The following is a 26,800-nucleotide window of genomic DNA, read 5'->3' as shown; positions in this document are numbered from 1 at the left end:
CCGCTGACATCAGTGGGAGTTCTACAAGCAGAACAGTTGAAGGATCAGGCTCCCTCAGTGCCAGTCAGGAGTGGTTTGATTAATCAAAGGAGAGTCAGAAAGAGAAAGACACTGAGGTTAGCAACAGAGCGACTGGAATTACATTAAATATGAAGCGTATTTTTCTCAGCAAAAATCCTCCTTTCTGAAAGCTGTGCATGTGTCCCAAGCATGTCCCCAGTGTACCCAGCTGGGCTGAAGTGCTTAGACTGGGTAGCTGCTGTGTGCACAACCCTAGTGCCACGTGTTTGTTACCAGAAGGAGAGAGAGCTCGCGTGCTGTTTACTAAAGTGAGCACCTGGGATTAAACCCACGCAGAACTGTCTTGTCTCGCTGAGTCTAGTATTAGGAGGTGATCCAAGGAAAACCAGAGGGAAGTTGGACTTAGGGTACAGACCAAAGTTCAGTTTATCCTTGTTTTTCCTTCTAAGGGAGTTTGTCAGCCTGGCAAGAAAGAAAAGAAATGTGAATGGCTTTCCAGAGCAGATCCCTCATCAGAGGCGTAACAGAACAGACATGGGAGCTCTCCACGCCACTACCAGCAGGAGCAGGCAGGGAATGGCACATAGGGATCCCTGCTCCTCCCCTGAATCCATATGCAAATCCTCAACCCCCATGCTTCTCTTGAGGGTTGGGAATTGAGATTTCAAACAGAAATAATGCTTCACACTAGAGATGAGCACATGCCCATCCAGCTGCAATAAACAGGGGAGGGAGGAAGAATATTTGCATGGTGCACAAGCTAGCGGCCTGGGCAAAGTAGGCATCTTTCCCCAAACAGGGACAGCTCTCCATTTTCAGGGTTCTATTGTTTGCTGGCAGTATTTAGCTTTTATTGATTTCTGCTCCTGTAAAGGAGATGAGGAGCATGCTAGGGCAAGTGTCTCTGCATTGCCACATTTTTCCACATATGTGAGCAGGAAAACAGTATTGATTTCATAAAGGGGGAGAGCAGAGAGCATTGAAGAAGCATCCTAGAAGTTAGGTCCCTGGGCCTAGGCAGGTGGAGGCAGCTGTTCTGGTTGTGGAGGCAGCTGTTCTGGATTCTCCCTTCTCTGTGGGTAGGCACATAACTAAACAAGGGGCAATGAGCTATTCATTTCTGTTAGCTTGAGGAAGGCAGAGTATTTGTTTTTCTGGGACAAGAGGAGATTAAGAAGCTCTTTGTCTGAATCCTGCAGGCTTCATGCTCATTGGGAGTGATGTGAAGCTTAACAGCCCTTCCTCGCTAATTGGACAGGCCCTGACAGAGATTCTGCAGCACCCGGAGAGAGCACGAGATGCCCTGAGAGTCTTGTTACATCTGGTAAGCAAGAGAGAGCTGCCATAAGAGTATCCCCTGCAACCTGAGAGAGGCAGCAATAAGACCCTTGCAGTCTTGCTTTGGAGAGGCTGTCAAGGCTCCTTCCTGCAGCCTGGAAAGTGCCATCAAAATTTACAGACACAAAATGTGGGTCCCTGCCTTGGAGTATGGCAGATGCCTCCTCTTAACTTTTGGAAGGTGATGTCATCTGTGGTGAGGTGTCTCTGAATGTTGAATGGGTGGGGAAGCATTTCGATTTAACTTCAGGAGTAAACCCCCAACCCTCCTTCTCCTCCCTCTGCCTGTGTAATCCCTGCAACTACTCCCTGTCCCTGGGAGAAGAATGGGACACCAGGCAGAGATTCACCTTACTAGCATGACAAATAAAATCCCTCCATCAGACCCAGCTGATTTGCATATGCTGCTGAGTGGGTCTGTGCTTTGAAAATGAGATTGTCACTGACGTTAATTGTTTTTATGACAGAATTGCTGTGAACTAGGCAAGAAGTAGGGAGGTGAGAATGAAGACACTGTATAGTGTGTCTCCTTCCTTGCTAGCCAAGTGACCACCCTCTCTCTACAGATCTTAAGGACTGATGGCTTCAAGCCAAGAATGAACACTGCAGTTTAGAACAGAGCAAGCTCTAAAGCAGCAAGGTTTGTTAGGCAAAAGAGCTGACTCTTTGGGTCCTTCCCTTCTTGTCACCTGATACTGCATGATGCAGGACATTCTGTTCAGTGGACAGCTTTCACCAGAAAATACCACATTGAAATCCACAGCGTTTAACCCCAAAACAGCAGCTCACATGGAAGTTTAATGAGACTCTGGTGTTCCCATAGGTACCAATAACCAGCTTTGGGGAGCAGTGAATGCTGTGACTGATGTGATCTGTAGGTAAAACTCTGGGATGGTTATAATACTATCCTCTCACATCTGTGTAACACCTTTCCTCCTAAAGGACCCTCCTAGTTTCCTTAGGGGCAGTGTCCATGTTGTAATGGCAACACTAGTCGACTGATGATGATAATCCCAGCTGCATCAGGCTGGAAAGGGAGGAGGGTTCTATTTACCATCCAACTGGTAAGTCTGCACATGGAACACTATAACCTGGTAGTCAGCAGCAGACCCAAGAGGCTGGAAACCATAACTCAGCGATTCTGTGGGGACAAATACGGCCACCTGGCTTATGGGAAATCATCCCTTCAGGATAGGCTGGAAAATGGGCAGATTCCTCCTCCCAGTCAAACATGTAGCCTAGTTTTCCATGGCCCTCATCTGCCCAAGATGCTGCTATAGGCTGCCTGACTTCTCATTTTACAGCTATACATGAATTAGTGGAGCCTCTAGTTCCAAAGGGCCCTGACCACCTCCTGTCTGAGGCTGATTGCCATATCTCTGTCACCCAGCCCACCCCTTGACCTGAGATGCCTTTCTGCTCCTGACACTGCAGAAAGAGGAAAGGGTTAATGATAAACTTACTGCAGAATAAGCTAATGCAGTCTTTTGTCCCGGAGGTGGAGAAATCACTGCAGCGAATCCAGAATGGGCAGCACAATTCCATGTACACCTCTCAGCAGAGTGTGGAGAATAAAGTTGGTGGCATTCCAGGCTGGCAGGCACTACTCACTGCTGTGGGGTTTCGACTTGACCCTCCCGCTAGTGGTCTTCCAGCTGCAGTGTTCTTCCCGACTTCAGACCCCGGTGAACGGCTACAGCAATGCAGCACCACCATCCAGTCCCTCTTAGGTAAGGAGCAGGCCACAGGGGGCTCTGGCATCGTCCGTGTTAGCAGGCTCTTGTCCACTTGCTGCCTCTTGGATGGGAGAAGTGGGAAATCTTGCTGTTCAGCTGTTGTTCTGTGCTTTTACAGGAACTAAGTAAAATCATGGAATGGGACTTGGGTAAGACCAGTTGCTCCCAGCATAGCCTAGAGCAGGCTTTGCAGTGAGAACATGGCTGCTTCAGCCACAGATCCCGTTCATTTCCCTCTGGTCCCAATACCCGAGGAGCCAGGGTGTTATTCTTCCTCTGTCCCTGCTCCCAGACGGGAGTTCACTCATCAGGTGCAAAGCTTGTAAAATCCTTACTGTTTGTAGAAACCACAGCCCCTTTCAGGAGCCCTAGTTAGTATGGGAAGCTGGGTCCAGGTGTTGCTTTGGGATGGTTTCTCTCAGGCAGTTCAGAGGCAGCTTTGAACAAACTTTATGGTTTCTGATTTTTTTCAGGTTTGCCTAACCCAGCACTTCAGGCACTTTGCAAACTTATTACTGCTTCAGAGACTGGAGAGCAGCTTATCAATCGGGTGAGTAGGGTAGTGACGCTACAGCACCATGCCTCAAATCCTGCCTAGGGCAAAGGAGTCCCAGAGCCACAGACTGCTTTGTAACTAGCAGAGCAAAACAGACAGAGTGGCTTTTGTGCCCAAAGTTCAAGAACTGTCTCTCTTGTCTGCTCGAGTGAGTGAATGCCTTGGCACGTGGGGGGCAGGCACACTGGTGGGCTTCTCAGCTCAGTGACAGAACTGAGAGCATGTGACATGCACACCAGTCGTGCTGTACAGTACAGCTGAGGAAGGTGGGATCCTAGCACTGAGGGATGGAAAACTTGATTAGGTCCCAGTCAGCCCATCACCCTAAGAGCTTGTACTGGGCTGTTCCCTTCAGGATATTCCCTAATGCTTCATCCAGCGTAGTTCCCTTGGACAGTGCCTCTCAGACCTGTGCTGTTACGTGTGGGCAGCTCGCAGCTCTGCCAAACAGGTTTCCAGCCTCTGTTAGATCCGCTGTCGTGTGGGAATGCACTGCTGCCTATAGCTCCATGGCCTCCATTACCCCAGCCTTCCTTACTCTTCCACCCTGTCCGTCCTGACCCAGCTCTGATCCATGCGTGCCCCCGCATGGCTGGCATGCTTCAGCATGTTCCTCATCTCCTGAGTGCTCTTCAGCAAGTGGGCGCACAATGAATTGTGAACAGGGATGTAGCTCACCATCCCTGTGTCTTGCACAGATATTTTCCTGACCACCAGTATCAGGTTTTCTGGAGAAATACATCAGTGGGCAGCTGGGACCTGTGCTCTCTCTGTTAGGCATTCCCACTTCAGCTAAGAGGGCTTCCTTTGGATCGTCAGGCCAAGAGTCCCTGTTCAGGAATCACGCTGCCAGTGCTGCGTCTGTGCAGACAACCATTAGGAGGGGAGCCCAGAGTAAATGGAACAGGTGGTTTAAAGGACAACAATCCAACATTCTCTATAAAAATCTCCACATGACTGTTTCCTGCTTGTGTTCTTGCCGCAGACAATTAAATCACCCAAGAAAAAGCAGACTTCAGATGGCTGCATGCAGTTAACAAAAGATTTACTCGCCATTTCCCCAGCCGCCTGCTGCAGAGATGTTGCATTGTTTCTGCAGATGTTCTTGTGCAGGCCAAACCCCAGACAGATTTCTCTTTGCACAGGAATAGTGCTGGGTTGTTCAGCCCAGCTCTCTCCTCTGCTGCAGTCCATTCCCCCCAGAAATTCTCTTGAGGTCCCTTCCAGTCCTACAGGTCTATGAAAACCACAGGGGCACGATTGACAGGCACAGCCCATTGACACTATTTCCTTCCCAGCTCCAGCTTGTGCCTCTGTAGTATGGATGGAGCAGGGCTTGTTCTCCTGAATGCTTCTATCATCCCTTTCCCTTAGGGACACCTGGCATTGCCCAGGAAAATACAGCAGACACTGTACCCGGGTACACGGGTTGATGGAAGCCAGGCTCCTTGAAATGCAAAGCCCAGAACCATACTGTCCCCCACAATCTGAGAGGAAGGCAGCCAGTTTGTAATGCTACTTCCCCAGCCTCCCTGTCAGGCTCAGGAACTGAGTCAGGAATGTTGGGTCCCATCTCTTGCTATCTTGCTTCAGCCACATCCCAAAGTTACCACCCTCTGGTACCAGGGCTAAGATCATGGCATTTTCACTATGACCTTGTGGTGCTGAGACCTCTGTCTTAGCTGCCCAATCTGTGAATAGGGATAGTGATCCTCCCTCCATGGGGGCTGTGAGAGTAAACTATGTAAGTACTGTAAAAGCAGCAAAGAGTCCTGTGGCACCTTCTAGACTAACAGATGTATTGGAGCATAAGCTTTCGTGGGTGAATACGCACTTCGTCAGATGCATGTAGTGGAAATTTCCAGAGGCAGGTATAAATATGCAAGCAAGAATCAGGCTAGGGATACCAAGGTTAGTTCAATCAGGGAGGATGAGGCCCTCTTCTAGCAGTTGCGGTGTGAACACCAAGGGAGGAGAAACTGCTTTGTAGTTGGCTAGCTAGTCACAGTCTTTGTGAATGACTAGCCAACTACATTCTGAGCATTCATTAATCATTAAGGAAACAATGGTTTCTACTTTGCACAGGCCAGTATGACCTGGCCTGCAAAACTGCTACAGAGTGACTGCTCCATCCAGTCTCCTACGGGTTCAGAGATCAGGCGCCTTGGGAGAAGCTGCTTTGCGTGTGAGTTGCTCTTCTCCTCAGTCAGGTTGTTTAGTTCTAAAAGAGCAGCTCCAGCATTTGACACAGCACAAACAGTCCCCACTGCAGCATCCGTTCTCTCTGTGCACCCCGCGGGGCTAAAAGTTACACACACTGAAAAGACCCTTTGGATTGGGAGGTAGGTGGTGCTGCACAGTTCTAGGGTGCATTGCGGGGGAGGCTTCTCGAGGTGGATTTCAAGGCTGCTGTAATGCACGCTGCCTTCATCCCTGACTTGTGTTCACTGCAGTGTCTGAGGAGGAGAAAGTGTTCCTGGGAACAGTGAAGCACTGAGCCTGCGCCCTTCTCTCTGGGCTGCTTGTGTGTATTTGTTATGGAAGAGATAAGGACCGTAAGCCTTGTTTGCACGTGCAGTGGGACTGCTAGGGAGTAAAGATTGCATCAAATGCCAGTAAACAGCCCCTGAAAGGAAACTAGAGGAAGGTTGTTTATGTTCCACCTCCTGTCAAAAGATGGATGATTCTGGGGCTCATCTCCTCATTGGCAGGGTTGTAGCTGCCTGTGAAGTGCCAGCTCTGGTTTTAACAGCTTAGGAACTTCCAGATTCCAGCTGCCTGTTCCTGGGTGTTTGGTCCCTTCTCCTCCTGCTCTGTGCTGTGCATCTTGCAGGAGGGGGCTGGCTTGTGATGATCTACTTTGGCCCTATAGGGCTTCATGCCATGCTCACTTCATAATGCAGAATAACCCATGTTCTTTCTTTCTTTCCTTCTCTCTTTTCTTATCTGCTACCCGAAGGCTGTTAAAAATATGGTGGGAATGGTGAGTACAACAAACACCAGGGAACATTACTCCTCTGCAGAGGCAAGCCCTGGGCTCTGGAAAACTCTTCAGCCCCATTTCCCTGCGTTACAGTTTAATAGTCACCAAATTTTTAGGCCTGGGATTTGCTTAATTACTTCTAATGGGGAGAAAGGACATTGTGGTGTTGGGCCTGTGCCGCAGGCGTAGTGTAGATGAGGCTGGGAGTCGGGTTTTGTCCTTCCCCTTTGTGCATGAATGCAGTTCCCTGTGGGTACAAGAAGGGGAACTGCTCCCCGGAGGTCCTGGAAACATGAGGGAAATCTTGGGCTGTTTCACATGACTGACTTTGTCTTGTTTAGTGCAGCTGGGGTGTTCCTGGGTTTGGCCTCACACCCGATCAAATGGCCCAGTTACAGAATGGCCTTTAAGTGGCCATGAGCAGCCACTAAGCACCCTCCTCCTTTTCTTTCTTCCTGCAGTTTTCGTACTGTGCTTCCCTCCTGCCCTTTCTCTGAAAACAGCCGCACTCTAAGGGCTTGGCTACACTTGCAGATATAGAGTGCTTTGGGTTAAACTACCCTTCATACAGTGCAGTAGGGAAAGCCCTGCAATCTGTGCACACTGACAGCTGAAAGCGCACTGGTGTGGCCACATTTGCAGCTGCATTGGGACCAGTGCATTATGGGCAGCTATCCCAGCGTTCAAGTGGCTGCAACATGCTTTTCAAATGGGGAGTGTGTTGTGTGTATGTGGGGGTGGGGAGTGGGTTTTTGGGGTGCTGATAGTGTGTCAGCACACTGTCTTGTAAGTACAGACCCTACTCCCTCGCCCAGCTCTCTCTCACTCACTCAAAGCAAACATTAGCTGTGGGGCCAGTTCTGCATTCCTGTTGTTTGTTCACAACAAAGAGAGGCCACTTCAGTTAATGGGATTATGGGACATTTCGGGAGGGCAATCAGAGCGCTGTAAGGTAACTCCAACTCCTCGTTCACACTGACACTGTAGCGTCTCATCCAATACGCAGCAAACCTTATCCCTCTCGGGGAGGTGGAGTACCAGCAGCGCTCTAGCCAGGGAGTCAGAGCACTCTACGTGCCTTGCCAGTGTGGACGGGGAGTGAGTTAGAGCGCTCTGGGTGGCTTTATTGCGGTATAGCATGCAAGTGTAGCCAAGGCCTAACTCACCTCCCAAGGGTTCACGTGTCCCTGCTGGAGTCTTCCCAGCACTAGTGCAGAATGTCTGGCCAGTTGTAGGGCCACTCCCTCTGTGCAGAGTGTGACCCCACTCGGGCAGCACCTTGACTCCTGCACTAGATAGCGTACTAGTGACTATCCAGGACAAAGGCAGATTAGGTGTGACCCCACAGGCTGGGAATGTCAGCCAGCAGGTGAATGGGTTGGTATGGAAGGGCTGATGTTTGTTCTGTCATCCTCAGCTACATCAGGTCTTGGTTCAACTCCAAGCAGGAGAGAAGGAGCAGGATTTCTCCTCTGCTCCGATCCAGGTTTCCATCAGTGTCCAGCTCTGGAGGCTTCCTGGCTGCCACGAGTTTCTGGCAGCCTTGGGTAAGAGCATGTTTCCTTATTTTATTGCTGCTGTCTGTTGTGGCCATCCAACACCTTACACTTCACAAGCACCTTCACTGCTTACATCCTTTGGTATGTAGGACACGATGGCCCAGCTGCTCATTACCTGGCCGAGTGAATCCTTCTCTGGTCACTGTGAGCAGAGATTGCTCTCCCTGTGTGACTGCCACATGGAGAACTTTGTGTGTATGTGTTACTCCTGGGGGAATTCTGCACCAAAAAATTAAAAATTCTGCTAATTTTATTTGTCAAAATAACACTACATAATCCATAGATTCATAGATTAGATTATGATCATTATGATCATCTCGTCTGACCTCCTGCACAATGCAGGCCACAGAATCTCAACCACCCACTCCTGCGATAAATCTCTCACCTATGTCTGAGCTATTGAAGTTCTCAAATCATGGTTTAAAGACTTCAAGGAGCAGAGAATCCTCCAGCAAGTGACCTGTGCCCCATGCTACAGAGGAAGGTGAAAAACCACCAGGGCCTCTGCCAATCTGCCCTGGAGGAATATTCCTTCCCGACTCCAAATATGGCGATCAGCTGAACCCTGAGCATATGGGCAAGATTCACCAGCCAGATACCCAGGAAAGAATTCTCTGTCGTAACTCAGATCCCACCCCATCTAACATCCCATCACAAGCTATTGGGCCTATTTACCATGAATATTTAAAGATCAGTTAATTGCCAAAATCATAGTATGACATCATGCCAGTTTCAATTATTTTGGTAATTTATTTCAAAATACCTGTCAGCAATATGTCTGTAACAATACAGACACACACAAATTCCTCCAGGAGTAGAGAGTTAAAGAAACCCGTATGACAGCCCAGTTCCTGTTTCTCTGCCCGCTTCTTCCCCCCCAGAGCCCAGCCGGGGGCCAGATACCCACAATCGCTCCCCCCCAGAGCCCACCTGTGCGGGCCTCCCTCAGCAAATACACCCGAACCCCTTCATCCCCAGAGCCTAGGGATCCAGAGGGAGAAACAGCCTGATGTCCAGTTCCAGGTTTGCATGGAGTTTCCTGCATGCCACGCTCTCCTTCCCTCAGGGTATGCTAACCCTCTAGCTCCCTCCCCCTTTCCCCGGCAATGTCTTCTATGCGCAAGCTGGGCTCTGCCAAGTCCCTTGGTCCCTAGTGGTGGCTAGCAGCACTACAGCCCATTTCTGTGGGGGAAGGGAAATTCTGCGTGCACGTTAATTTCTGCAAAATTCAGCATTGCGCAGTGGCACAAAAATCCCCCAGGACTTCTGCACCCTAACACCACCTCAGTCAGCAGGACCTAGATAATATTGACTTCAAGTGGCAACTTCCGTTTGATTTGAGAGCAGCCCAGTTTTGCCTTGGCCCCATTTCCTGGCAAGGGTATGTACGTAGGTAATGAATGAGAGGGTACAACTGCTTAGAAGGAAATGGAGTGGAAAGAAGACAAAGATAAGTCATTGCCTTCCTATCTGCCCTCCACCCTCATCCTTCCATGCGTCAGCATCTCATGCCTTCTCCAGACTGCCCCGAACCCTCCCTGCACTGAACTCCAAGGCCATTGCCCTCTCCCTAGACCCACCGCTGCTACGATCCCCTTAAGAAATCAACCAGTCAATGACAGCTGGAGAGGGCACGTGGGGCATAATTAGCACTGACTCTATTTATAAATATTAGGAAAACATTTGCTAGTGTGTATATCTATAAAATAGAACATATTTGGTTATTTTTCTTTCCTCCATCTGACCCAGGTAAGCTTCTCAGGGCAAGGACTGTGTCTTCCTATGTGTTTGTACAGCGCCCAGCACAATAAGGCCCCTATCATTATGGGACACGTGGGCACTTACTGGAATAGACATATTAAATACTAACCAGGCAGCACATTGGCACAGAGGAGACAGCCCTGAGCAAGGCCACTGCAAGGTCCTCATATCTGTTTGCTCTATGGGGATTATATGCAGCATCTGATGAAGTGAGCTATAGCTCACAAAAGCTTATGCTCAAATAAATTTGTTAGTCTCTAAGGTGCCACAAGTCCTCCTTTTCTTTTTGCGAATACAGACTAACACGGCTGCTCCTCTGAAACCTGTCATTATGCAGCATCAGTAACTTACTGGGACCAGTTCAAGGTACAGAATCTTTGGGTGAGAAATGGTTTTCTGCTCTATGTTCTCCTATAGGTTTTGACCTTTGTGAAGTTGGGCAGGAGGAGGTGATACTGAAAACTGGGAAACAAGCTAATAGGAGGACCATGCACTTTGCTCTCCAGTCCCTGCTGGCACTTTTTGGTAAGGCTACCTGAAGTGACGTTATTTGATCTTGTTCCATCTGATGGCTGGAGGATGATGGTATCTACTGAGGTGGAGTATTACCATCTTTTGCACAAAGAAAAGTGTCACACACAGTTGCTTATCTAGTGAACAGGGGTGTGTGGCACTTCCCAAGCCTGTGCGTTGTCTGCCAGAGAGCTCCCTGTGTGTTTAGACAGGCCTGAAGCTGGGGCAGCTAGCTCTCCACCACTGCTCTGACTATAGGACTCTCTGCAAACATTGAGAAGTGGAGATATAAGGAGGAGAGGGAGTTTATTTGGCAAATGCTATGGGTGGGGTGTCTTAGGCCCACGGGGGTGCACTGAACTAGGCACAACATGGGGGAAGGGGACACTTAATGGACAAGGATTGGGCAGAGGATAGGGGGTGTGGATGAGCAAAAGGAAATCTGGAGAGATTTCTGTCTCTCCAAGGAAAATTTGGGAGATAGGTTGGTCACTTCCATCTCTAACTTCTATGATTCGTATAGTCACTAGTTCCCCTGGAGCTAAATCTCTTTTAGAGTAAAACAGAATGGCATTCAGTTCTCTACAAACAGAGAGCGGCTGTCAGTAAGCGAATATGGATCGTGTCCCTTAAACAGTTCAGGGGCATCACCAAGTTTCTATTACTCTGTAGTATGAATTAGTGCTGGGACAGCACTGAAATCCTCTATTTATATAAAACAGAGACCATAGGGGCAGTATGGACTGCCACCTGTCAGCATGCCTCAGCTACACTCTGGAGAGATCAGATTGATGAGAGGGGAGTTTAGGTTCCATCAACTGGCCTTTCACTCAGCTGAGTCTGCCAACAGGGGTGCAAACTGTGTAGTATCTTTTTGTGCTGTGGATGCTCGTAGACTGGGATCAAGCTCCACCAAATACCAGCTCATTCCTGACCTGAGCTGGCTTTGACTTGGTGTCCCATCGGTGCAAGATTTGATATTTCTTAACAGTCCCGTGTCCTGTCGCTCTCACACTATTGCCTTGTGTGCCTACGATGGCTGCAAGCTCGATTTGTTCTCATTCCCTTATGGTACCATATAGGACTGGGGCAGCTAGAGTCAGGTGACTGCACCAGCAGTATGTTTAGGTATTTGTCCTAAATGAGCCTGCCATAGCCATGGCCCTATGACCAGAGCTGTAGAATGCTCAGCAATGCGGAAATACTCTTCTAAACCTATGATTCTATTAGTCAGCACTTTCCTTCCAAGCATCTCAAAATGCTTTTCAAATGTTAATGGATTAGACCTCACAGCACTCCTGCAAGAAAGGGGAAACACTAGCCTCATTTCACAGACAGGGACATCAAGGCATGGAGCTTTTGTCTTGCCCTTGGTCACACAACCAGTCGATGCCAGAGTTAGGAATAGAACTCAGGTCGGTTGGCAGTTGGAGTCTTATATGAAGAGGTGATTTGGAGGGCTAAAATATCAACTCAACCAACTTCTTTTCTGGTAGAAGCACTGAGTTTCTGCATGCTCCTTTCCTGGGATGACACATTATGTTTCTCACATAATTCGCAGTTGTGGAGTGGAAGCAGCACTGGAGTTGTTAAACAAATGAGACTAGATCGTAGCAGTGAGATTGGGGGCATGTACTGTGCCATTTGCTTTCATTGTAATAAGTGCTGTTGTTTTCATTTACTTAGATTCTACAGAGTTGCCCAAACGTCTTAGCCTGGACAGTTCCTCATCACTGGAATCACTGGCTTCTGCTCAGTCCATTTCCAACCCAATGCCTTTGGGATATCAGAACCCTCCATTCTCTCCTACTTGTCCAGACAGTATTGCATCAGACGCCATTTCTGTGTACAGCCTGAGCTCTATCGCTTCTTCAATGAGTTTTGTTTCCAAGCCAGAGAGCACATCAGAAAGTGCAGGGCACAGAGGGCGACAGGACTATGAAAGGCCTAAGAATGTCTGTCCGCAAAGGTCCTCTGTGCCACGGAGCCAGCTGTCTCCACAGACCAATGCTGCAGCCAGCAAAGACAACGAGGAGTATGAAGGATTTTCTATAATCAGCAATGAGCCTATGGCAACTTATCAAGAAAATATAAAATCAAGATTTTCCCCTGATCACAAACAATCCAAAGCTGGTCAGTCTAGCGGGATTAAAGTTTCTGTCAGTTCCAAAGGGAGCATAAGTACCCCAAATTCCCCTGTTAAAATGACTCTTATTCCCAGTCCAAACTCACCTTTCCAAAAAGTTGGAAAACTTGCTAGTTCTGATACTGGAGAATCTGACCAATCTAGCACTGAAACTGACAGCACTGTCAAATCCCAAGAGGAGAACAATCCAAAGCTCGATCCACAAGAGTTGGCCCAGAAAATTCTGGAGGAGACTCAAAGTCACCTTATTGCTGTTGAACGTCTTCAAAGAAGCGGCAGTCAGATGAGCAAGAAGAACTCGGAAGATGGAGCAGCAGCTGGTGCTTCTGTATTCAGAGCCTCAGAGACCAGTGCATTCAGTAGGCCACTGAGCTCCAGTCAGAGGAGTCATCCTTCACCAGTTACAATTAAACCAAAGCCTCCAACAAGGAGCTCATCCCTTCAGAAGGTGAGTTCCGGATATAACAGCCCCACAACATCGGAGATGTCCAACAAAGACGGCACAGGCCCATACAGTGGGCAGCCTTCTCCAAGTTCTGACTCTCATGGCTCGTTAACTGAACAGTCTCACTTTAAACTCAAGTACCCTAGCTCTCCTTATAGCGCTCATATTTCTAAATCTCCCAGAAATATCTCCCCAAGCTCAGGACATCAGTCTCCCGTGGGCAGCACCCCCTCTCCTGCTCTCTCTTACTCCTCAGCTGGTTCTGCTCGCTCCAGCCCCGCTGATGCCCCAGATATAGACAAATTAAAAATGGCTGCCATCGATGAAAAGGTGCAGGCCATCCACAACCTGAAAATGTTTTGGCAGAGTACTCCCCAACATTCCACAGGCCCCATGAAAATTTTCCGAGGAGCTCCTGGAACAATGACTGCTAAGAGAGATGTTCTCAGCTTGCTGAACTTATCTCCACGGCACAGCAAAGCCGAAAGTGCAGACAAGCTGGAACTTAAGGAGTTATCTATTCAGCAACACCTTGCTTCTCCACAAAAGAATCCTCCAAATGGACACAGGCGCCCTGAAACTACCAATGCAGTGACTTCATCCCATTCTCCACCTTCCAATAGCATTCCAGGAATGGTACGCCCCTTGAGGCTGCCATCTGGAAATGGTTATAAATTTTTGTCACCAGGGAGATTTTTCCCTTCCTCCAAATGTTGAAATGTCTTTTGTACCAGTTGATTCAACTTGCAATCACGTAAAGGTTCTCAGTATTTGCTTCTACCCACTTGCCTTGATCAATACAAAACCACAGAATATTACCCGAGAAGCTGGTCACATCCACGATTAGGAGTGTTGAGTAATGAGACAAATTAGCCTGGCACAGTGCATTACAGTATATGACAAGGGCCTTATGCAAATAGGTTTCAGTTCCTCTTGTCAGTACTTTGGCCAGATGCACCTGATGACCGTTTTGTGTAGCGTTCACAGCTAATTCTGTGCAAAATGTTAGCCTTTAAACCACCTACATGTATTTCTTATCCTGAAAGGATGTTTACAGTTGGATTTTTCTACAGAATTTATACATATCCAGGGATTGGGGAAGGAGGCGAGACGAGGCAAATCTTCCATTTTATGCCACAACGATAATGCACACAACGTTCTGTCTAGAGAAGAAGTACAAGCCATTGCTTTTATGCTTCCAGGGGCTGCGCGGGGGAGTAGATGATGATGTAACTTGGTGAAATTGCTGTTAGCCAAATGCAAGCATATGTGAGAAAATGCTAGCAATGTACAACTCCTTGGCAACATTGTATTGGTGATTACAACACATCATTCTGGTGCTGTGCTGGTGACATGCCGATAAGGTAGAAATGGATGTTCCATTCTTAATTCCTCTTTCAGTTAACTTTTTCTGAAGAAATACCTTTTAGGCTGAAATTTCCATTGAGTGATCTGACCCCAAAAGAACATTTTGGTAAGTAATGAACAAAATCCCATATCTGAGTAGTGGGAGAGTGACAGATACAAGTTCTGGTTTTACAAAGTGATACCTTAGTTGCACATAATTTTACAAGGGTAGGTTTTTCATATCGGCAGGTAGCTGGTCAGCATTAAACTTTTCTGTTTAATTCTGAAAACGAGAGGGAGATGCACAGTGAATGTGAGAGAGGGTTACGCAGTGTGCAGGTCCTCAGCATGCAGAAATCAGACACTGACATGTGATCTAGTGATCACATGTTCAGGGAGCTCTCTCCATTACTGCTAGATCTTCCCAAGCGTCTTCCCAATCTCTTTCCCTGTTATCTTGCTTTCAGGGCCAATATATGCAAATTAAATAGGTCTGTGTCATTGTGCAAACAGACTGCACATTAAAATCTATGCATCTGGGCCTGTTAACCCCTTCTCCCTGGGCCAAGTGGGAAAGCCAGGAGCACTCCTGCAGCTAGGAGGGGAGGACAGGCTGGGCAACAGCCAACACAGAGTGAGGCAGAGCTAAGGCAGTTGGGAATCAGGCTGGGGACACTCATTGTTTTTAAAGAAGGCCATTAAATACAAACCACAGAGTTAATGTAACAAAGACAGAATTTATGTGCACTGAAGTCAGGACATACACAACAACATAAACTCAGCCACACTGCACATCTAGCTCAAAGCAAAGTATTATACAGGCAATGTGCTGTGAGTTTTTGAGCAAGGAACAAAGTGAAGGTACCTGGCTTCTGCTCTAGACTCTTCCCCAATTCACTGTGAGACTTTGGACTAGTCACTTCACCCCTCTGTGCCTGAGCGCCCCCATCTGTCAAATGGGGGTAGTAATACTTACCTACCTACCTCACAGGGGTGTTGTGAGGCTTAATTAATTAGGCCTCGATTTTTAGTTAGACTTCAACTCAGCTCCTGGTATTGTGCTCTGTAGTAGAGGCCTATCTATATGAATTGTGGGTGCAATCAACTGGCTCGGCTTCTAGCTGGGCATAGCTGTAGATGCATAAAATTGTGTCACCCAGACCCTTTTTGAAGCTCTAGGTCTTAACGTTTGTGACGCTCTTTGAAATCCTGGATGAAAGGTGCTACAGCAGTACAAAGCATTAAATTCTCATGGCTATAATATAAAATACTGGCCCTGATTAGCATTTAAAAACCCTATGGTTTGGAGAGAAATGTTTGCCGTATCACAACTGCAAGAAACTAAATGCAAGCACTACAGATACCAGATGTCAGGGCATGTGCATGTAGACAGTTAACAGAGAGAGGGATGATCATGAAACTTTCAGTGCAAAAGACCAGGAAGAGCTTAATGCTCCACTTACACATATTAGAAAATGTGGCAAAACAGTAAGCTAAATCTAGTACACGTCTTACTAGATGAAAATTATTTGGCTCTTGCATTACAGCTTCCTATGTGGGTGAAGTAATATATTTTATTGGCCCAACTTCTGTTGGTGAGAGAGAGAAGCTTTGAGCTCCACAGAGCTCTTCCTCAAGTCTGGGAAAGGTATGAAAGCCAGGTCTATACTACAGACTTATATTGGTATAACTACATCACTTGGGTGTGAAATATCCACACCCCTGAGAGACATAGTTATACCAACCTAACCTCTCGCCCCCTTGTGGACAGTACTGTGTCGACGGGACAGCTTCTCCCATTGACAGAACTACCACCTCTCAGGGAGGTGGATTAGCTCTGCAGACACTTCTCCTGTCAGCACAGGAGTATCTTCACTTAAGCACTACAGCAGCACAGTTGCAGTATTTTAAGTGCAGACCTAAAAGTATGACAGCTAAATACTAGATAGTTTAGTACAAGCAATTAGCACATATTTTAAGGGACTGTTCATGGTGAAGTGGCCCATTAACAACCCTGCTGTCGTAGCACAAAAAGGGGGGTTAGTGGGTTATAAAGACGGTTGTAATAAGCCATGAATCCAGTGTCTCTGATCAGTCCAGGATTTTTAGTGTCTAGCAAAGTTATGAATTTAAGCTTCCAGGCTTGTCTTTTGAAAGTGTTGTGCAGGTTTCCTTTGAAGATGAGGACTGATAGGTCAGATATACTGCGATCCCTTTGAAAAGTGTTCATCCACAGGAGACAGGGTTTTTTTGTCCTTTATCGTCTTCCTGTGTGAGTTCATTGAGGAGCATAGTGATTGTCTGGTTTCACCCACGTAGTTGTTGTAATTGTTATTAAGGCATTTAGTACACTAGATGAGGTAATTCAAAAAGACACGCCTGTGAACTTAAATTCATGACCTTCCTAGACACTGAAAATACTGGCCTTAAATAGACACTAGATTTGTGGTTTATTACAACTATCTGTAACCAGGCTACATCTACACTACAAATTACTTGGAAATAATTTACGTCGCTCAGGAGTATGTCCTATGTCTACAGGGGTGTTTTTGTCCTATGTCTACAGGGGTGTTAACAGGTCGCTTCAACTTTGAATGGTCCCTTATAATATGTGCTAACTACTTATGCGAAACTGTCTGTTCCATCTTGCTGTGACACTCTTTGGGCTTGTCTTCATGTACAGCAGTGCAGCTGCGCTGGCAGGAAGACAAGCCCTTAGGCTACGTCAACACTGTCAGACAGTTGTGGTGCTAAAGCCTTGCCGCTGTAAGGCACGCAGCGTACCCACTCTGTGTGGGCAGGAGAGAGCTCTCCTGCCATCGAGGGGCGGTAGCATTGTCAGCGAGAGAGCATGTCCCACAGACAAAGTGCTGTGCACACCGGCGCTTTTTGTTGGTAAAACTTCTATTGGTCAGGGTATGTTTTTTTCTCCACCCGAGCTACAAAATTTTACAGACTAAAGTGCAGTGTAGACATAGCCTTAGTACTTTTCCCAGACCTGAAGAACTCTGTGTAGCTTGAAAGCTTCTCTCTCACACCAACCGAAGTTGATCCAATAAACAATATGACCTCACCCACCTTGTTTCTCTAATATCCTGGGACCGACATGGCTACAACACCACTGCCTTCAGCTTCCTATGTGACAGTTTGGCCCAAGGAGTTATCCTTTCTTAATTAGCCCAGAAGCATTAGAATAAGGGGAAGAAATACGTCAGTACAACAGCTAAGAAATGTTGTAAATGACGACGAAGATGTTGATGATGTAAATTAATTTAGCCACATTTGTTCAGGCCACTGAGAGACCCCATAGGTTCCACTCCAGTTCTACTCAACTTTACCATTTTGGTACAACATCTTAGAAACATCAAGATTGGAGGTGGGCAGCTTTTCATTTACATAACAGCACATACTCCCTGCTGTGCTGCATGATATGCCAGAAATCCCCCCATATATGTTCCGTACATGGTGCTATAATCATACAGAACTGATACAGTTCAAACGCTGTTATTTTGGTACAGCCTATTTTCACACCTCCAGAGGGCTTCGTACTAGCAACTGAACTTTCAGAAAATGTGGATCAGTAAAAATGTATTAAAGAGGAAAGTGATTAGGGTGCAGAGAAGAGGGGAGTTCAGTATTTGGGGAACTGGTGGTGTATAAATATGGATGATTTGGGGACTGCATTTCTATGGACACATGGTACTTCTACTGGTTTTACTGAGAGCTGTGAACTTCACACGCTTCCTGCCTGCTCCTGGGCTGGAGACACCTCACAAACCCTCAAACCTCACTTCCCCGCCCCATAGATGAGAAATGATCAGATTTGCTATTTATGTGGTAAAATTCAGGAACCCATTGTTCTCCTTTTGATATTAGAATCCCTTCTGTGGAAGTTACATGCGTTTGTCGTCGTATTTGTGCATGGTACAAGTGATAACACTGCTTAATAAGAGCAATAAGAACTAGGTATTATCCACTTTCACGATAAATCTCCCACATGCAAAAAATATCCCCAAGGCAATAGAATATATTTTTGTTTAGTTTTGCCCAGTATGTTTTACTGTGTGAAATACTAATTATGAATATTTTGTTGACTGTCTTTAGCTAAATGGAAAGAGCCAAAAGTCAAATTTTGTCCTTAGGTGGCCTGAACGAGCCAGGTGCGGAGTCTCCTTTTTATCAGACCCTTATTTAAACAAGAAAACAAAAAGATTCATATTGAAAAACCGTTGAGGTAAAGGTAGCGAAGGGGACACTCCAACCACGATCCTACCCCTCAGCGACAGTTCCCTTCAGCTGGTACCACTTTTTCACTGAACATCTGTTTTAGGTTGTAGGGTAGGTACCAAGCTTGCAGAAAATCTGCATGCCCATTTAAGAAGCACTGATCACTTGAGGCTGGGTGACAATGAATTTGAGTGATTTCAGTAAATATGGGAATATTGTAATGCATCTATTCTGCCATGTTGTCCAGAAAGGCTGTATGTGTGTATTGTGAACTGGGCTCTTATGTTGCAGAAATCTTGCAAAAGAACTTTGAAGATGGTAACTCAAGGAGGATTAGTCAGCTAAGACCCTTCTCCCATGCAGCAGCTTTTTAGCAGTCACTCTCCTTGTATGCAGTATTAGCCATGTTTGGCCTATATGGACTTTTTTGTAAATTAAAGCTCTGTTTCCAGACAGCATTAAACATTTTATATTACAAAATTTACCATGTAAAAAGAATTTCATATTTTTATTGAAATTGCTAGGGCATTTGGCCTTCTTTCTTTGTGATTTCAGTGTCTATTAAAGCATGAGTTCTCTCAGTACTTCAGTGTTGTGTCCTAGGATCACATTTCTAATGGATTGTTTAGTCCTCTGACTTCCCTACTCCAGACATCTGGCCATGGACGACTGCTAACTACCTTCATCCTCAGCCTCCAAATAAGACATTTGTCATGCAAAAATTTACATGCTGTGGCTACAGAACATCAGCGGCCATTCCAACACTATGGTAACTGCAAATGTCTTCCAGTGTGGCAATGGGAGGGTTAGTGAGAGCTCCCTTTGCAGAAGACAGTACTCCAATCAGAAAGAGAAGTGATGGTACAGACGCCTACTCTTCCACCAGCATGGGACGGTAGAGCCAACATTTGCTCAATTTCCTTGTTTCTGCCAGCAGCAATGAGAAGTGGAGGGGTGATATAGCCCCCAGAATCTTTGTCTGCTGGAGCTGTGGTCGAGGGCAGAGTTAAACAAGCTTGTTTGGTTTAAGCTAGTCTTTCACAGTGATGTATGTAAGGTCAGTTACTGCTTAGATGCTGTGACAACATGGGCAGCAGGCAATAACTAGTATTTGCCTTTTTATTGTATGTAAGGTGTGTCTGTGGGGCTTATCAGGCAGCTATCTGTGCAATCTCTAGTTGTACAAACAGAACAGAACATCTATGGGGCCTATTGCTCAGCTATCTGTGATCTCTAGTTGCACAAGCATAACACACTGTAAGAGGCTTATCCCAAATATCTGAAACACCAGGGTTCCTCACCCCCAGGGTCTCCAATTAGCAACTTAACCCATGGTAGCATTGCTTGGACAGGCTGCTTGGTTATCACTGAACTCCTCACCTGTTGGAAGGAGCTTTCCCAGGAGCGAGTTCTGTATATTTGGAGTGGCAAGTACTGCAGCCCTCGGATGGGAGTTTTGTAGCTCCCTGCTCCTGATTGCACTCCTGCCCTGTCAGCCAAGCACCATATTTCCATGGTGATGAGCAGAGTGGTGTTAATGGGATCGGCCCCATTGTTTCCTATTGGCTTGCCTCATTCTTGTTCCTAAGATGGTGGCACGTCCTCACAGATGCATAAAGAATACTGTGTCTATTCCATTCAGAGATGTATTTTTAGAGTGCCAACTATTGCAAGATCTCATTGCACCACTGGACAAACATCAGGGATCTGGCTAAAAGTTTAATATCTAAATTGGTCCAACTACATTTCACGGGACAAAAGCAGATGATTAGGGACACTGGCATTTAGACAAAAGCGAGTGCAGCCTTTCTCAGAATGAGACATACAGTACATTCACCTGATGTACTCTGTGCATCTGAACCACACCCCTCAGTGTAGCCTATTTGCTGAAACATACAACATTAGTCTTTTGACATAACAGGGAAAATGGCTACATTTAGAAAATGTTACATTATTTACAGTCAATTATATGACCATTTTTGATGTTATATTGGTAATAAACCCATCCTTTGTCTTGGAAGCCAATCATCAAGAAAGAATACACACAGGAGCAGAATCAGTGAAGGCAGGAAAGCAGAATTCTTCCTTTTAGTGGAATACTGATCTCTCTACAGTCTTGTAAAGCCCCCAGATTCCACGCTGATGATCACGTTCAAAAGGTGTAAGAATAATATACCTTTTAAGTGGATGGTGAGCCAGGCTATGAGCCCAATGTAGTGTCTGAACTTTAAATGTGAATTTCCTGTCTTTTAAATGCTCAGCTATTTTCAAACACTAATTTTGAGGTTGTTATAAAAGTAATTTTAGATTAACAGTTTTGTGTATGAAAAATCCTGAATTTCAGAGATACCTGATAGTCTGTAGCAACTCCCGGTTGGGAGAAACATTATTAATTTTGGAAATGCTTGTTCCTTCATTGCAAGCGAGAAGAATTCAATTTATCCTCCCTTTGTGTCTGGGTTCGCAAAGGCTAATGTGTTTGGCTCCTCTTCTCTGACCTGATTCTTTTGCACTGCTTACGTGGGACAAAGGAGCTGGAATCTGGCCAGTTGAGAATTCCCCAGTGCTCTAAGCTGATGCAGCGCTGGCTCCTGGGTGAACCATCCTGGCCATTGTCCCCTTGTGTTCTACTCCATTCGGCCAATTTTCAGCTGGGCTATGGTCCCCTAGGGGATAGATGTAACTGTCATAGATTAGAGCAGCCACTAAGCTGACACAGACCTGTCCACAGAATCAAGGAGCCATAATCTGCTCCTAGATGGCACTCTCAGCAGTTCTTAGTGTAGGTGAAAATCTGGCCTAATATACCTATAAGCAAATCTTTTTGCAAGGCTCACAAAATGAAAAAACTTTCCATTTGTTTTACCATTAATAACCCATATGCACAAGCTTGTAACCACTTTGTAAATCTGCAGGAGGATATTTCTACTAACTTCTCAGTTTGCAGATGAAATGTGTTTCCATCTCTTGGAAGGTACAGATTCTGCTGCAAATAGCCAGGAGCCATTGAGGTGCTAATACCTTTAAAAATGTTAGATTCACAATCAAGAATGGCAAGCCCAACCAACGTTATTTTCATTGAGAAACTGAAATCCCTAGGAAGTCAGCAGCTCTATAAGAAACTACAGCAGATAAGGTACTGAGTCTGCATCTGAGTTGTGGAGCCTCCAGGATGCAGCCACTCAAGACAATACTATTGTGTGTGGTATAATTTGGATATAAACAAAGAGAATGAGGGTTTCAGAGAAAGCATAGACTGTAGCTAGCTGGGTAAACAAAAGACAAATGTTGTCCATATGCGGGGAGAGTTGCAACAGCGGACGGCAGTCAGTCTATATTTTGAAAAACACATAAAGGAAAATACTAAAAGCTTGAGAGCTTACTGCGGCCCATGCTGGGCACTTTATCATTCTCTTACCTTCCAGACAAAATCAGTGCGATGTATATCCCCAACCATGTCCAAGACACTCAGATGGGAGGATCTTCTTTGTGGCTTTGAAATCTGAAATCTCCTGCTAATATGTTTCCTTTAAAGCCTGTTCTACCATGGGCCTCTCTAGATCAGGAAAATGAGATATGTTTAGCACACTTGTTTTTAATACACATCACACCTTGTAGGCAAAGGCAATGGTGTTTAAAAATGTGTTCGCTAATTACAGTCAGTGCACCATCTTCAGTGCTGCTGGAGCTGGTTCTAGGTTACCACAGGGGACTGACAGTGCAAGAGGAAAGAGGCCTTCGGGTATCCTTTACCACACACTCTTTTCTATCTGAAAGGGCTGGTTAATGGGTGATGTTAGCATTAAAGGAAGCTACTGCACTTTCTAGTGTCTGGGTGAGTGCAGAAATTGGAGCTTGGCAGGATTATATGAGGAGAAATGGGCCTAAGGATTCTGATTTGGGCAATTAACATTCCAAGTAAGGCTGTCAATTAATCGCAGTTAATTCATTCGATTAACTCTAAAAAAATTAATCACGATTAAAAAATTAATCGCAATGAATCTCGCACTTATAAAAATTGAATACCAACTGAAATTTATTCAATATTTTGGATGTTTTTCTACATTTTCAATATTGATTTCAGTTACAACACAGAATACAAAGTGCACAGTGCTCACTTTATATTTTTTTATTATAAATAATATGCACTGTAAAAATGATAAACAAAAGAAATAGTATTTTTCAATTCACCTCATACAAGTATTGAAGTGCAATCTCATCGTGAAAGTGTAACTTACAAATGCATATTTTTTTAGTTACATAACTGCTCTCAAAATAAAACTGTACAACTTTAGAGCCTACAAGTCCACTCAGTCCTACTTCTTATTCTGCCAATCACTAAGACAAACAAGTTTGTTTACATTGACAGGCGATACTGCTGCTTGCTTCTTATTTACAATGTCCCCTGAAAGTGAGAACAGGGGTTCGCATGACACTTTTGTAGCCGGCATTGCAAGGTATTTATGTGCCAGATATGCTAAACATTCGTATGCCCCTTCATGCTTCGGCCATCTTGCCAGAGGACATGCTTCCATGCAGATGATGCTTGTTAAAAAAAAAAAAAATGCATCCATTAAATTTGTGACTGACCTCCTTGGGGGGAGAATTGTATGTCTTCTGCTCTGTTTTACCTGCATTCTGCATATATTTCATGTTCTAGTAGTCTTGGATGATGACTCAGCACATGTTCATTTTAAGAACACTTTCACTGCAGATTTGACAAAACGCAAAATAGGTACCAATGTGAGATTTCTAAAAATAGGTACAGCACTCGACCCCAGGTTTAAGAATCTGAAGTGCCATCAAAAATCTGAGAGGGATGAGATGTGGAGCATGCTTTTAGAAGTCTTAAAAGAGCAACACTCAGATGTGGAAACTACAAAACCCAAACCACCAAAAAAGAAAATCAACCTTCTGCTGGTGGCATCTGACTCAGATGATGAAAATGAACATTTGTCAGCCTGCACTGCTTTGGATTGTTATCAGGCAAAACCTGTCATCAGCATGGAAGCATGTCCTCTGGAATGGTAGTTGAAGCATGAAGGGACATGTGAATCTTTAGTGCATCTGGCACGTAAATATCTTACAACACCAGTTACAACAGTGCCATGCAAACACCTGTTCTCACTTTCAGGTGACATTGTAAACAAGAAGCAGGCAGCATTATCTCTTGCAAATTGTAACCAACCTTGTTTGTTTGAGTGACTGGCTGACCAAGAAGTAGGACTGAGTGGACTTGTAGACTCTAAAGTTTTACATTGTTTTATTTTTGAATGCAGTTTTTTTTTTACATAATTCTACATTTGAAAGTTCAACTTTCATGATAGAGATTGCACTACAGTACTTGTATGAGGTGAATTGAAAAATACTATTTTTTTGTTTTTACAGTGCAAATATTTGTAATCAAAAATAAATATAGAGTGAGGACTGTACACTTTGTATTCTGTGTTGTAACTGAAATCAATATATTTGAAAATGTAGTAAACATTCAAAAATATTTAAAATAAATGGTATTCTAATGTTAACAGTGCGATTACTCATGACTGATTTTTTTTAATCGCTTGACAGCCCTAGTTCCAAGTTACTGCCAGGGTAAAGGCCCCACCAGGTGTTGCCTTAACCAGGGCCAGCGAAGTGGAGCAGAGGCAATACTCCGGGCTCTGAATCAGTCTCTCTGCACTTCCTAGTCCATATTCCAGGCTGCAGGTAATTTATAGGAAGGATTTGTCAGCTGATACTATGCAAAGTGAGTTCAGAGTAAACACCCCACACACACACAGCGCTGTTTTCTGGATGGTGTTAATCAAGTTCGAATTTGACAATTTTTGGGAATTCTTTTCTAACCATAAGGGAATCATTTGCAAACTAGAAATTTTCTCTTTATACCCAATTATTTACTAATTAGTTCAGGTTGGGCCCGAGTGTTTGTAAATAAAACAGGAATGTGACTGAAAGCAGTTTCATGCATTGCTCCCCACAAGCTCTCTTACAGACCTACTGCATACTTAACGCAGTACAGAATTTCAGGGGTTGTATTCATAAGCTGCCTCTTCCCACCCCCAGCACAGGAGACAGGAATCCAGCAGCTGTCAACTAAGAGTAATGAAATGTTACTGAATGACAAATGACTAGCAAGTAAAAGCTAGTGTTAATTGTTCCTAAGGCCACCCACTGCCAGCAAAGAAACCAGGGTGAGTGTTGGTTGGTTCATTGAGAATACCAAGAAGTGAGACCAGAGCTAGCTGGCAAAGCTAATTTAGAGGATTAAGGTGGATGTGCCTGCAGTAACTCAGAACCATTCTGCCAGTGCCACGGCCACGGACTGCGGATCAAACACAAGGACTAATCTTTGCATGATGCAAATCAGCCCAACAAAGTGAAAGGATCTGCAGTATCCAGAGAAGTCAGGCACTAACCATTATCCCATAAACAGGGCGCTACCAAATTCACAGACATGAAAAACACATCACGAACCATGAAGTCTGGTCTTTTGTGTGCTTGTACAGATTTCATGGGGGAGACCAGCATTTCTCAAACTGGGGGTCCTGACCCAAAAGGGAGTTGAGGGAGGGTCGCGGTATTGCCAGCCTTACTTCTGCACTGTCTTTAGGGCTGGGTGGCCAGAGAGCGGGGGCTGTTGGCCAGGCGCCCGGCTCTGAAGGCGGCGCCCCACCAGCAGCAATGCAGAAATAAGGGTGGCAATGCCCTACCGTGCCGCTCTTACTTCTGTGCTCCCGTCCTCAGAGCTGGTCAGCCAGACAGTGGCGGCTGCTGACTGAGGTCCCAACTCTGCAGGTAGCAGCGCAGAAGCAAGGGTGGCAAAGCTCTACCGTGCTGCTCTTACTTCTGTGCTCCCGTCTTCAGAGCTGGTCAGCCAGACAGTGGCGGCTGCTGACTGAGGTCCCAGCTCTGCAGGCAGCAGCGCAGAAGCAAGGGTGGCAAAGCCCTACCATGCCATCCCTTCTGGCGGCGGTTCTGCCTTCAGAGCTGGGCTCCTGACCAGCAGCCGCCGCTCTCCAGCTGCCCAGCGCTGCCTCCAGCAGCAGCACAGAAGTAAGGGTAGTGGTACCCCAACCCCCTCCACAATAACCTTGAAACCCCTCCCTCCCACACAACTCCTTTTTGGGTCAGGACCCCTACAATTACAACACCATGAAATTTCAGATTTAAATAGTAAATTTCATTATTTCAGCTATTTTTAAAACCCTATGACTGTGAAATTGACCAAAATGGACCATGAATTTGGTAGGGTCCTACCCATAAATGAAAAAACATCATTAAAAATTGCATGCTGTCCTGCTTCATACCTAGAGCTTCAAGGCTGGTCCTGTAAAACTGGCTCACTGCCCTTCTCCAGGAGCAGAGTAGCACTACACCATAAAATCGTTGTTAACTTTATCATTCCGTGAACTGTTTTGTAAGCAAGAGAAAGCCCCTTTCTTGAGTCATCTCCCTTCCTCGTTGCTGCCAGCTTTCACAATACTTGGTGTTTTTCTCCAAGGCCCAACTACCATAGTCCTGTGATTGTGTGAGAATCTCAGCTTTTACTTTAAATTTCTAGCCCTTGTGGTTGTGGAGAAAAAGCTAGGAAATATGCCTAGCGTGTAACCAACCAGCTCAGAAACCAGAAAGCAAAGAAAAAGAACCCTAATGTATTATTTTAAAAAGTCACAATGCGGGGGTGACTCATAATTTTCAGTGCTCGGGACTGGAAATGCTGCTCCCCCACATGGTTCTGAATGTCATTGTGCAGCTACCAGGGCATCACAACGCATAGCTTGCGGATTACAGCACCAGGGAGCAAGTCGAACAAAACACCCACGTATGCAACTCAGCAAGTGTCTCCTGTGCAATTCAGTCTACTTTCTGTGGTGAAGGGAATGCTGAATCTCGGTGATAAAATAAAAACAACAAGGAGTCCGGTGGCACCTTAAAGACAAACAGATTTATTTGGGCATAAGCTTTCGAGGGCTAAAACCCAATTCATCAGAGTGAAATACACGGAGTGAAAATTACAGATGCAGGCGTTATTATACTGACACATGACAAGAAGGGTGTTACCTCGCAAGTGGAGAACCTCAAAAGTGGACTCTTTCTGCCCCACCACCCCCACGAACATGATACAGTTCTGCGGTGATCTGGAAGCCTACTTTGTCGTCTCCGACTCA

At 45.7% G+C, this 26,800-nt stretch overlaps 1 protein-coding gene and 1 long non-coding RNA gene across 2 annotated transcripts in view; one reads left to right on the top strand and one right to left on the bottom strand.

Annotated features, from left to right (window-relative positions):
• TTC28 (tetratricopeptide repeat domain 28) overlaps nt 1-18,540 on the top strand; it is a 503,728-nt gene extending 485,188 nt beyond the window's left edge. The window contains exons 17-22 of the mRNA XM_077834936.1: nt 1,221-1,345; nt 2,858-3,089; nt 3,569-3,645; nt 8,052-8,181; nt 10,372-10,479; nt 12,154-18,540. Coding sequence (XP_077691062.1) covers nt 1,221-1,345; nt 2,858-3,089; nt 3,569-3,645; nt 8,052-8,181; nt 10,372-10,479; nt 12,154-13,775 — 2,294 coding nt within the window. The 3' untranslated portion in view covers nt 13,776-18,540. The remainder of the gene's footprint in view (nt 1-1,220; nt 1,346-2,857; nt 3,090-3,568; nt 3,646-8,051; nt 8,182-10,371; nt 10,480-12,153) is intronic.
• LOC144275571 (uncharacterized) overlaps nt 1-26,800 on the bottom strand; it is a 64,148-nt gene that overhangs the window by 19,759 nt on the left and 17,589 nt on the right. The window contains exon 3 of the long non-coding RNA XR_013348049.1: nt 22,051-22,188. This is a non-coding gene — a long non-coding RNA (uncharacterized LOC144275571). The remainder of the gene's footprint in view (nt 1-22,050; nt 22,189-26,800) is intronic.

This window comes from Eretmochelys imbricata, chromosome 15 (assembly GCF_965152235.1).
Source record: "Eretmochelys imbricata isolate rEreImb1 chromosome 15, rEreImb1.hap1, whole genome shotgun sequence".
In the NCBI taxonomy this organism is placed as follows: Eukaryota; Metazoa; Chordata; order Testudines; family Cheloniidae; genus Eretmochelys; species Eretmochelys imbricata.
Note: the sequence above shows the minus strand (reverse complement) of the source record. Positions and strands in the feature narration are given on the sequence as shown.